This window comes from Mus pahari, unplaced genomic scaffold, assembly GCF_900095145.1.
Source record: "Mus pahari unplaced genomic scaffold, PAHARI_EIJ_v1.1 scaffold_11740_1, whole genome shotgun sequence".
Classification (NCBI taxonomy): Eukaryota; Metazoa; Chordata; class Mammalia; order Rodentia; family Muridae; genus Mus; species Mus pahari.
Genome location: NW_018393144.1, coordinates 2,531 through 15,690, shown reverse-complemented (window position 1 = coordinate 15,690; position 13,160 = coordinate 2,531). Strand labels below are relative to the sequence as shown.

General features: G+C 34.6%; 1 protein-coding gene across 1 annotated transcript; it reads left to right on the top strand.

Annotated features, from left to right (window-relative positions):
• Positions 1-263: 263 nt before the first annotated feature.
• Positions 264-9,547, top strand: LOC110315371 (cytochrome P450 2C40-like; the record flags this gene model as incomplete). Its single annotated transcript, XM_021189448.1, has 3 exons — positions 264-401; positions 2,890-3,077; positions 9,406-9,547. Coding segments are annotated over exons 1-3 (454 nt in total), but the record flags the coding sequence as incomplete, so codon positions are not given.
• Between the last annotated feature and the right edge of the window lie 3,613 nt (positions 9,548-13,160).

Here is a 13,160-nt window from a genome sequence, read left to right as displayed (position 1 = left end):
ACACACACACACACACACACACAACCAAAGAACATAGTCTTGAGTATGCAATTTTGACAAACAGGGAAAGTAAGTGTGCAAAGTAAAGTTTAGACCATCTTCACCAAAATTTTTGAAATGCTATGATAGTTTTTGCCACTGATGAACGTTCTAGATTCTGTGTTATCAACAATATAGATTTGTCAAAAATTGTTTATTCAATTACAGTTGATTGTGCAAAGGCAATATTTATCAGATAATGGTATCAAACCATTCTTAGGAAAAGGCCATTGAGCACATGAACTATACACTTGAACACCTGGCATCATTGGTGACTGATCTGTTTTTTGGTGGGACAGAGACCTTAAGCTCAACGATGAGATTTGCTCTCCTGCTCTTGATGAAACACCCACACATCACAGGTAAGGACACAGGTGATGAAGCACAGCATTCCTAAAAGTTGCTAGGATGACATAGATTGTGTCCTGCATGTTGTTATTCAAAATGTCAGGATTTAACTTTCTGTCCCATTGGCTTTAATGAGAATGTTGACTGATTGAAATGAAGATACCTTAGCTGTTGAAAAGCCAACAAGGCCAGTACTTTGTTTGAGTTCTCTGACAGGTGATCTATTCTAAGCACCTTGAGCATATATTGGGCCATGGTTACATAATGCTTCTTCCTCTAATTCAAGCCTCCATAGCAGATGAATTCTTGCAGTTGCTTTCTTCTTTGTGATAAATCTAATTCTGGGGTAGATAAAAAAAAAAAAAACTCAGCTCACTAAAGCATAATATAAAGTCCAGTATTTAATGCAATTTCCTGGGATTTTTTTATTTTGTGAAGCAATTTACATTATTTGTTCTATTATAATTGTATTGACCTTGATGTCAACGTTATAATGTCAAATTTATAGAATAGAGAGTTTTATCATGGTCTATAAAAGGTCTGATGAACAATATTTTGGCAAATATAACAAAAATTTCATTTTACAAATAACATCATTGTAAAATTTTATTTTTAAATAGAACCATGTGTTTCACATTAATGAAACATGCCCTCCATCCTGTGGAATATCCACAGAAGTGACAATAGCATAATTATAAGACAGAATTAGATAATTTAGGCTTTCTAATAAAGACAACAGTAAACAACAGAATATTCCATAATATAAGAATAATACAATAGTCATGGGGAAGGGGGGAGATCCTGGAAGATGGTGGCAGAAAATATGCTTAAAGAATTGCTGTAGAATAGCAAATCCATACTGTGCCTCTCCAGTGTCCCTAAGGGTCCCTGTTTGTTTCTAAAAATTTCAAATAGAAAACTAGGTTGGGAACCAGAGGCTGCTCTGCCCACTATTCCCTTAATTACTTCACCCTTCTGGTGGAAGTTTCCAACACATAAAACATAGAATTTTGTTAAAAATAAACAGAAATCCATGTGTAAAAGAACATTGAATGGTTGACACAGAAAGAATAATGTAGAGGATGTAAGTAGAAAACTCCAATGTTGAGTAGAGTCTCAGAGCTCTTTTTTCCACCCTTTCATGAGTATCAACAATTGAATCTACCAGACTGTATTACACTATAAAAATCTCTGTGATTTGCAAACACATATTTTCCAAATATCCATCAGAAATAACAATATAAACACCAGAATGTAAAGAATGGAATGAAAGCACAAAGATTTTCAGGTTTATTTCCAATATACATTTAAAATAGTGCAACTACACCAGATTTCTCAAGAGTAGCTGGTGATTATCCAATGCATAGAAAAGCAAAAATGTAAAGATGTATCTTCAACTGTAATTTTGCTCCCTATTCTGCTTTCTTTATGACACCCTGTAGGAGGTTTTCCATTCAATCATCTAAAGTAACTTCCCACAAAGCCATTTACTCCAGACACCTTTATAGCCTATGAGCAAAGTTGACACTTTCATGGAGTGTTCTGGGTACTAGAATTGGAGAGCCCCAGATTTGGTATTTACCTGGGAGATGCTACAGGAATGAACACAGCATGAGGGAAAACACAGATGTACTGTGTCTTCTCGTGTCTTCATTCAGTGCACATTTATACTAGGAGCTGGAACATCCACTGAAATACTTGGAAATAAGTATAACTCATGAAAGAGAAAATTAAAAACAATAGTGAACAGCATGCATTAATCAAAAAGTATATCAATAATGTAAACAAACTCTTATATTGGAAATAGGGAATCATATTTATATATCTCTTTCCACAATTTGTCTATATTACCAAATATTGTAATCTACGAATGATGCATGTGTGGGCATTCACATGTATATGGTATGTATGCGTGTTCATTATACACTTGTATTTATAAATAGAATATAGGCATAACTGATATGTTCTTTTCTGCTTCCAATATCTCAATAAATATTGTGTATGATTGAGTACATAAACAGTTGTTGTTTAAAATAAAAATGAATTTCTAAGTGTTTGTTGGTTATGAACCTGACCACTGATAGTTAAAAATAAGATAAGGAGAATAAAATTGCACAAAGACCTCAGATACATAATTTTAAAATCAGTACTATATATATTCACCATTTTAATAACTTATTTCTGATATCTTTAGTTAATGTCAATATTGCCAAATTTATTGTACTCTATTTTATTGTTACCAATATTTATTTTATCTCATATTATTTGATACCATGGATAAAAACAATTAGCTTAAAATAATGAACCATATTAGCTATGTGATAGGATGATGGTATAAATGTATATTAGAATGATCCTATGTATCTAACTTCACTCTTCAGCATAAAATGTATGTTCAAAATGCTTCTGGGCCACTTTCTTCATGGCCTAGGTCAATGTACACTTATGGGAGATACAGGCTACATTTTTCCCATTCCAATATTTGTCATTACTTGTATACAGCTAAAGTCCAGGAAGAGATTGACAATGTGATTGGGAGACATCGGAGCCCCTGTATGCAGGACAGGAACCTCATGCCTTACACAAATGCCATGGTGCATGAAATCCAGCGATACATTGACCTTGGCCCGAATGGTGTAGTGCATGAAGTGATCTGTGACACTAAGTTCAGAAACTACTTCATCCCCAAGGTAAGCTTGTTTCTCTCTGTTACACTTCGGTGCTCTTGATGTTCTCCGTTTCAGTGTGATTCCAGTCCTCTCCATCACACTTCCCATTGCTTATGCTGGTTCATAACTGAGAAAGAAGCTATAATGAGGAAGGGACATGGTAGTAGCAAACTGACATTTGCTTTATCTTCCACAGATTACTTGAATAAAGATTGATTGTTTATTTTCTCATGTATATTTTCTAATTTGAGTTGAATTCAACCAATACCTTTTGGAATTTTTATCATTGAAAGGAAAATCTTCAAATAACTAGAAGTAGTTTATGTGCTTAGTTCTTCAACTTATGAAAAGTCCATATTCTACTTTGACTTATGTTTGGTTTATTTTAGTCATATTAATTTTCTTTCAATGATACAGCTTGTATATAGCTTTTGAGCCTTACTGAGCAATGAATATTCTTTTGTTATTATTTTTAAACATGGTATATAGAAATGAATTATTATGTGATTTTTATCTTACCTAATCTCATGTATTTTACTAGTTACTAATGTTTTCTTTGAAAATATATGCAGAATACAGGTGGCTTCTGGTTAACATTTTATCTATACTTTTTTTCATATGTTTATACTTCATTACCATTTAAGTTATTATTGATCTATTAAAATATTATTGATGAACTTCAGAAATCTCTAATTTGTACAGCTATTAACTTCTAAATTTGATAGAATAAAATTTTTATAGAAGTAATTCAGGGCATTTGGAATATGTGTGCCATCAGAGTAGAGAAAGTACTGCAGAAACTTAAAATGTAGATTATACTATTAATTAATGAATAATCTAGAGAAATTATGAGTTTGACATAAATCTTGTGAGTTAAAGAAGACTGAGTAAATAGGAACAACTGGTATATAGGCATATTAATGCCACTTATGGTTAATGTAACTGTAACATTTCTCTGTCAATTTCCAAGACTTTAGATGATTTGGAAAATGATTTTATTAGACTAAGTTGTAGTTAAAGGATAAAACAATTAGCATATAATAATGAATCATATTAGCTATGCTATAGGATGATGGTATAAATCTATATTAGAATAATTCTATGTATCTAAGTTTCTGGAAAAATCAGCACCTAGATATATAATTACACTAAACCTGTATAACAGTACCTAAATATATAATCACACCAAATCTACATGCCTAGATGCCAGAATTTGAACGAAATTAATTGCCAAAGGATTATTTCATTATTAGACCACAACTAGGCTACTGCAGAAAGCTTGGAATACTCTAATAGAGTAAAAGCACAAGAAAAAGACCTCAGTATTAGCATTGTGAAGAAGACAGAGGACCTTAAAGAAGTAAGTAAATTCCTTAAAGACATTGAAGAAAAGACAAACAAAAAGTTGGAGGAAATAAATAAATCCTTTAGCAAAGGACAAGAATAACACCTCCCAACAAAAAATAAAAACAAGCAAATGAAAAAACAGCTGATGTAAATGGAAATATAAACAATGAAGAAAACACGAGAGAAAATTTTGAAAATGGAAAATCTAGCTATGTAAATAGGAGTCACAGACACAAACATCACCACCAAGTTGGAAAGTATGAACTTCAGGTATTGGCAATATAATAGAAAAAAATGTATACTTCTGTAAAAGAAAAGGTTAATTGACCAAATAATAATAGGAATAGAAGAAATTAGTCTAAAGAGCCACCAAAATATGTTTGCCTAAATCACAGAAGAAATTTTTCCTAAGTTAAAACAGAGATTCTTAGAATACAAGGAAGAAGCAGGCATGAAATATATTGTACCAGATATGAAAGTTTCCTCTCAACATATGAATTGAAATAATAAATATGTTGAACAAAAAATTATATTAAGAGGTACAAGGGGAAAATTAAATAACATAAATATAGATGTATATGAATTATACCTGATTAATCAATGGGGACTCTCAAAGGGAGAAGGGGCTGTGTGGTTGTACTGCAAATCCTAAGAGACCAAAGATGTAAGTCAAAATTATTAGATTTAGGAAACCTTTCCGTCACCGTAAAGAAAACAAGATATTCTTTAATAAAGTTTTACTCAAACACTATGTACAAACCCAGTCTTATAGATGATACTAGAAAGAAAACTCCAGCCCAAGGAGGTTAACACTTTCCTTTATTAACATAGATATAAAAATATTCAATAAGGTATTTGCAACTTTAATCCAGGTTGAGATTAAAAAGATCACCATTATGAATGGCTGCATACTAGAGATATAAGCATGGTCCAACGTATAAATAGTAGACAAATAATCCACCCTACAAATGAATAGAAAGATGAAATCCTGTGATCATCTCATTAGATGCCAGAAAAATTATTTGACAAAAACAACACCCACCCATGATTAAAGTCTGGGAGACATTAGAGATCCAAGGCACATACCTAAACATAAATGATATTTATATCAAGCCTATACCTATCTTCAAATTAAAGGAATGTAATCTCAAAGAAATTCCACAAGAATCAGGAACTTGACTAAGCACAATCATGAAATAAGTGAAAGAAATCAAGTGGATTTATATTGGAAAATAAGAAGTCAGTTTATATTTATTTGCAGTTGATATAATACCATGCACAAGCAATACCAGATATTCTACAGGTAACTTCTATATCTAACAAACTATTTCAGGAACATGAATGAATATGAGATTAACTTCAAAAAAATCAATAACCCTACTTCACACAAATGAAAATGAAATGAGAAAGAAAATAGGGAAACAATATCTATCACTATAGATATATCACAAAAATATTAAAACTTTGAGCTAACCTTAACTAAGTAAATACAAAACTTGTATGATAAACTTCATTTCTTTGAAGAAGCAAATAGATATCAAAGATGAAAAGATCTCCCATGCTCACAGATTGCTAGAATTAACATAGTAAAAATGTCCAATCTACCAAAAATATCTACATATTCAATGCAATCTCTGTCAAAATTACAACACCATTATCCCCAGTCCTCAAAATTATAATTATCAACTTCATATTGAATAAGAAAAAGCCTTTGATAGCTAAAATAATCCTGACAAATAGAGGAACACCCAATGGTATCACCATTCCTTATTTCAAGTTTTAATACAGAGAAATAGCAATTGAAACATATGGTAATTATATGAAAAGACATGCTGATTAGTGGAATCAAATTGAAGACCCAGATATAAATTCCCATACCTTTGACTACCTGACTTTTGATAAAGAATCCAGAAACATACAGTAATAAAAGAAAATATCTTTAATAAATGGTGTTGGTCTAGAATACAAACAGATCAATATTTATCACCCTACAAAAATGCAAGTACAAGTGCACCAACTATCTTACCATTTCGGATTGTAAAAGCATGCCAGGAACCTTGGTAATGTAGAGCAGGTTGGGAAATGGAGACTCATGGGCACAGACCTGAGACTTAAGTGACTCCCTACTCCCAGCCAGATTGCTGACATGGAACACATGCCACACTCCTTCAGAAGGAAATGTGACCCATGGTCAAGAAGGCCCAGAACAGAGTTCTCCATGCTAATGAGGTACCAAGTGGTCCAGAGGGCTTTCCACCCTGCATAAGTTATTTAATCTCAGGTCCACTCTAAGAAGTGGGTATCATACAGCATACATCCATTCTCCACAGTGAAGAGTCAATAAAGAGTTTAGAGCTACAGACTGTGTATTTCATCAATTTCTGCCTCAGACAGCCTCAGAGAAGGCATTTGCTTAAAGAATTTCAACTTTAAATTCTCCAGTAGAAGGCCTATCTGTGCTCCTAGTCACAACTGCCACCAAACTAAGGAGAGTCACCACTAGAACCAGTCAGTGCTCCTCTTTGCCCAGGCCCCAGGCTAGACATTGTCCACAGTCTGTGTGTCCCCACTCTGTTCTTAGCTCTTCTGCAACTCCAAGCTGCTCCTTGAAGTCCAGTCAGAGATTGTCCTAGGCCCCAGCTTCATCGTATCTCAGGTTGTGCTTTCCTACCCTGGACCAGTGTCTTGGTGTTCTCTACAGCACAGTACTTGCCCTGGCAGCAGTGTGGAATAAGCAGAGTCAACCTTCCCATGGTCCACCTCCCCAAGAGGCCATGCTTATCAGCAGGGGAGATGTGGATCCACATCCCCATACAGCCAGACACAGTAAACCTGATAGAAGAAGAAAGAGGGAATAGCCCTGAATGCCTTGGCACAGGAGAGAATTTCTTAAACAGAACATTGATATTGCAGGCACTAATACTGACAATTAATAAATGAGATCTCATGAAAGTAAAAAGCTTCTTTAAGGCAAAGGAAATAGTCAACAATACAAAATGACAGCTTTACAAATGAGAAAATTTTCACAAACTTCACATCTGACAGAGAACTAATAGCTAAACTATATAAACAAAGACTAGACATCAACCAACAAAATAATGAAATTATTTTTTTAAAAAAGACTGTACAAATATAAACAAGAATTGTCAGTAGAGGAAACTTTAATTGTTGAGAAACACTTGAAGAATAGAAATGTTCAGCATCCTTATCATTCAGGAAAATGCAAATCAAAACTACTCTAAGATTCCATCTCACAACTGTCAGAATAGGTAAGATCAATTGCATAAGTGATAGTTCATGCTGGCCAGGATGTGAACACATGGGGACACTACTATATTGCTGTTGGGAATGCAAACTTACACAGGAAGATAATATCATTGAAATGAATACAGCAGTTACTCAGAAAAGTTAGATTGATCTATTTCAAGACTCAGCTTTTCCACTTTTAATCATATACCTAAAATCCATCCTAGCGCAAGAACACTTGCTCAGTTATAATCATAGTGGCTTTAATCAGAATAGCCAGAAATAGGAAACAGCCTAGATGCCCCTCACCTAAGAAAGGGATAAAAACATTGTGATATATTTATAGAGTGGGGTATCAATCACATGTTACAAAAATGACATCATGAAATTTTTAGGCAAATGGATGCAACTAGAAAAAAACTCATCCTGAGTGAGGTTACCCAGACCCAAAAAGACAAACATAGTATGTATTAACTTATCAGTGGGTACTAGCTATTAAATAAAAGATAATCATGCTACAATTCACAGACCATGACAGGTTAAATAACAAATAGGATAAAACAAGTGTGTAGGAGAAGAGATGGCTATCTAGTATGTGTTAATGTTTGGAAATGCTTATGGAAATCTAGTACAATAGAAACTCCGTGGGATCTAAAATGGGGACACTAGAGAGGACTCCTAGTAATGGGAGACAAGGAGCCTGAACAAGACATTTTCTGTCCCCAGTCAAGGATTACAGGTACTTAGAGATAGTACATGCAATTTTAGAGACTGCATGGGTCAGCCCTAGGGACTCTGAAAATACTTCATGGTTGCTTGGATTTGTGTCCTAGTAGGAGCTCTAACAGTGGGAGTGGAATGTGTCTCTCTTTTCCCTGCTATTCTTAGAAAGAAGACTTTTCTTCTTACAATGTTTCTTCATCCTGCTTTGAAATGAGTGCTTATGCCAAGTCCTATTAGATCTTGTTGTGACAATTTCAGTAGATATCCTTGAGGGGGCAATTTTGGGGAGAGGTTATTTATTTATTTATTTATTATTTATTTATTTTTATTGAAGGCAAAGAGCAGGGTAGTGGATCTTGTGAAAAAGGGAGGTTAGTGAGTAGAATGGGAGAAGTAGAGGGGGGGAGGAGGGAGGAGAGTACCCTGGCAGGATGAATTGTATGAGAGAAGAATAAATACAAATAAAAAATGGGAAAGGGATTCTACTGGTTCCTAACCTACATGATTAATTCCTTTCCTTCAACAGTCTCCCTAGTATTTGAATATTTGCATGAGTCTTTATACACATAAACTCTGTGTGTGAGAGAAAACTCTTATATCCATGACATGTGAGACCTGAATTCATGAGAAAAAATAAGTAAAAATTGTCTTTCTAGAAGACCTTGCTTGTTCACCAGCATGAATGATTTCCTGTTTTCTTCACATAGGAAACAAGTCTCCACTTGAAATCATGACCCTTGTGACTTATGAAAATCAGTTGACAAACTAGAGCAGCAGGGGATGAGACAAACCTGCAGGACAAGAGAAAAGTCAGCAGCATTAGCACCAAATGCCCAATGCTGACTTCAAATGTCACTGCAGGCACCCTACTCACCACTCTGGCCAATTCCACAATCCTCCCTGCTCCTTCCATGATTCGTGTATTGAAATGTATCTAATATTCTTTGTACGTCCTCTATGGAGGAGAGGGTGGACAATGGTTAGCACCCCGAGACATTTATACTTTGGTTTCTATGTTGTGTGTTGTTTGCAGGGAACAACCGTAATAACATCACTGACATCAGTGCTGCATGACAGCAAGGAGTTCCCCAACCCAGAGGTGTTTGACCCTGGCCACTTTCTAGATGCCAATGGAAACTTTAAGAAAAGTGACCACTTCATGCCTTTCTCAGCAGGTAATAGAAACTCATTCCCAGGGCTCCAGTGACATGAGGATCTGTGGGACTTATACAGTGGCTCCCAAATGCTGGTAGACTTGCAATTTGTGCATGATAGGCAGCTTTATTCCCTGTGCCCATGCACTGTCCTGGATAATGATGACACATTTTCTTGACAGAATCAAATATTAAGGATATGCGTTCATAGCAATCCTAGTGCTTATACACTTGAAATTTTCTTTTATGTATATCTTGGGAATGCAAAAGACATTACCCTAGAGAATAAATGTCAGTTAGTCTTTGGATAATCACCATTGAGATAAAGATTAAACTATAATTTGAATGTATGTCTTTGCTGTGTCACTCTCCTCCAGTCTCAGCTATACATTAAATATTAACAAGTTAAAATACAAAATGAATAAAATAAAAATACCAGATATTGTCCAACAGGCATCAAGTCCATGTAGAAGTAGATGAGCAAAGAGGCTGATATCGCTGGACTTGCATTTGGAGAGATTTACATATCACTGAAAAAGTGTGCTGCTGGATAGAGTTCACCACTGGTTTTGCTCTCCAATATCTCAAATTTAAAATGAAAATATGAATCAGCATTGTAATTAAGACATTTCTATCTGCCACAAAGAACATAAATGATAGGAGAAAAAAGAATACTCTTAGATCTCATTTTTATTGTTTTGGTTTCATACATGTATACAAGTCCTTTGATCAAAACTACCCTATTTCAACATAACCATCACATGTCCATAACATATTATCAGCACAATTTTTCCATCTTTGTACACCTTTTTAAATGCTACTGTGTGAACTATTTCCTGTAATACATTTATTAGTTTAGTGAAAAATCTCTGGAGAATAAGTAACCCACATATGGTTTAATTGATAAATAAAATTGGCTTTACATCTCTTTGTAGCCTGCAGGTGCCCATAATTCTGAGTTAGGATTGAGACTTTGTGAGCACATTCCCAGATATTCCTGGAACCTTGGCTGGTGTTTGAAATTCTTACAAAGGCAATAAAGGGCTTGATAAATGGCTCAGCAATTAAGAGAACATGCAGTTCTTGCCATAAACTTGAGTTGAATGCCTAGCACCTATCTTGGGTGCTAACAACCACTTGTATTTCCTCTCCCAGGAGATCTTGAGGAGTCTTCTGAACAACATAAACAGCTAACTTTGATATTCATTCACCCACACATGCAAACATAATACACATTTATTTATATAAAAGTTGAAACACAGATAGACAATACTTTCTAGTTCCAGATGTAATAGACTTTGAAGTCCCAATGAGACTGTGGAAACCCTGTGATTGTGGAGACTATGCTGGGATCATGAACTTCACTGTTGCTCCACCAATGAGGATACTTTTTACCAATATTATGTCTCCTTACCTAAAGTGTTGAAATGGCTTCATGTTCATTCTTCAAGTGATTTTGAGAACAATGTCATAACTTGACTTCTTCAGCCTGCTTGATTTCGTGTCAATACCATCCTGACTTTATTACTGTAGTACAATTTGAGTTCAGTTATAGTTATATCCCTGTCCATTTTTTATCATTCTGGATTGTTTCAGCTATCATGGCTTCTTGTGTTTCTTTTATATAAAGCTGAAAAATCTTCATTGTGATGGAATTTTAATCTGTAGATTGCTTTTGGTCGGATAACAATTTTTCACTATATTAATCCTGTTGATCTGTGAATATTGAGATTTTTTCCACCTTCTGATTTATTCTTCAATTTATTTTTTCAATATCTTAAATTTTTGTCTTTATGTCTTTCACTTACTAGTTCAGAGTTACCCTACAATGGATTTTTTATTGTTAATATTGTGAAAGGTATTGTTGCTCTGACTTTGTCTCAGTACAGTTGTAATTTGTATATAGAAAGCCTGTTGATTTTTGCATGTTAATCTTGAATACTTGTACTTTTCTTAAAATGATATCAGTTGTTGAAGTTATTTAGTAGGAATTTTAGGCATTGATGTATTGAATCTTATCATCTGCAATTAAGGATATTTAGAAATATTCCTTTCCTACTTGTATTGCTTTGATCTCCTTCAATTGTCTCATTGATCCTGCATAGACTCAAATACTATATTGAATAAATATAAAGAGAGTGGACATTCTTTTTTTGTTGTTGTTGTTCCTGATTTTAGAAAAAAATGCTTTAAGATTTTCTCTTTAGGTTGATTTGACCTGTGGGTTTGATCTAAAATAACTTTTATTATGTTGAGTAAAGTTCTTTATATTTCTAATTATTTATATTATATTTATATTTATATTTCTTTATATTTCTAATCTTTCCTCATGAAAGAATGCTGCGTTTCAGCAACAGCCTCTTCTAATGAGATGATAATGGTGATACTATCTTTTTCTATGCTTATATTGTGGATTACATTGTTTCATATATGTCAAACCATCTCTTCTTCTCAAGGATGAAGTCTTACTTGATAGTCTTTTTGAGTATTCTAGTATTTTATTAGCAAGTATGTGTACTGAGAATTGTTATATCTATGATTGTAAGACAATTTAGTTTGTAATTCTATTTCATATTTGGGTTTAGGTGGTTTAGGGGTGTGGATAATTGTGACCTCATAACATGAATTAGACAGGTCATTTGTCTCTATTTTGAAGAATAATTTTGGGATTATTGGCTTTAATTTTCATTGAAACTGATAGAATTCTTTTCATCTGCACTGATCAGACTCTGGCAGAGCCTTTCAGGAGACAGGTATATCAGATTCCTGTCAACATGCACTTTTCTCATCAGCAATATTGTCTGGGTTTGGTGTCTGCATATGGGATGAATTCCCATGTAGGGTAGTCTCTGCATGGCCTCTCTGCTCCATTCTTTGTCCCGTATTTCCTTTCATCAGGAGCAATTCTGGGTTAAAAATTTTGAGATGGTTGGTGGTCTCAATCCTTAACTGAGGGCAGTGGCTAATCTGTGGGTATGGTCTTTACAGCTTCTCTCTCCCCTTTGTTTCAGCTAAAGTCACCTCAGTTAAGCCCTGGGAATCTCTTGCTTGCCTGGCATCTGAGACTTTCTGGTAGCTACCACCAGTTTCCAATCCCCCACTGATATACACCTCTGTTCAATTTACTTACCCTCTGTATATCTAGCCCAACTCCTCCTATACCTCATTCTGCCCTCTTTTACCGTTTACTGACTCTCTTCTTCCCAAGTCCCTCCCTCTGTCTATCTCCCGTGATAATTTTGTTCCCCCTTCTAAGAAGGACTTAAGTAAACATCCACACTTTGGTCTTCCTTCTTGAGCTTCATATGTTCTGTGTGTTTTATGGCATGTATTCTGAGCTTTATACACAGTATTTCTTTATCATTGAGCACAGAGCAGGTGTGTTATTTTGTGACTGATTTCCATTACTCAGAACAATATTTTCAAGTTTCATCTATTTGCATAGGAATTTCATGACATAGTTATTTTTAACAGCTGAGTAGTACTCCATTGTGTAAAAGAACCACACTTTCTGTATCCACTGCTCTGTTGAGGAGCATCTGGGTTGTTTCCAGTTCCGGGCAGCTATAAATAAGGCTGCTATGAACATAGTGATGCATGTGTCCTTCTTATATTTTGGAACATCCTATGGGTA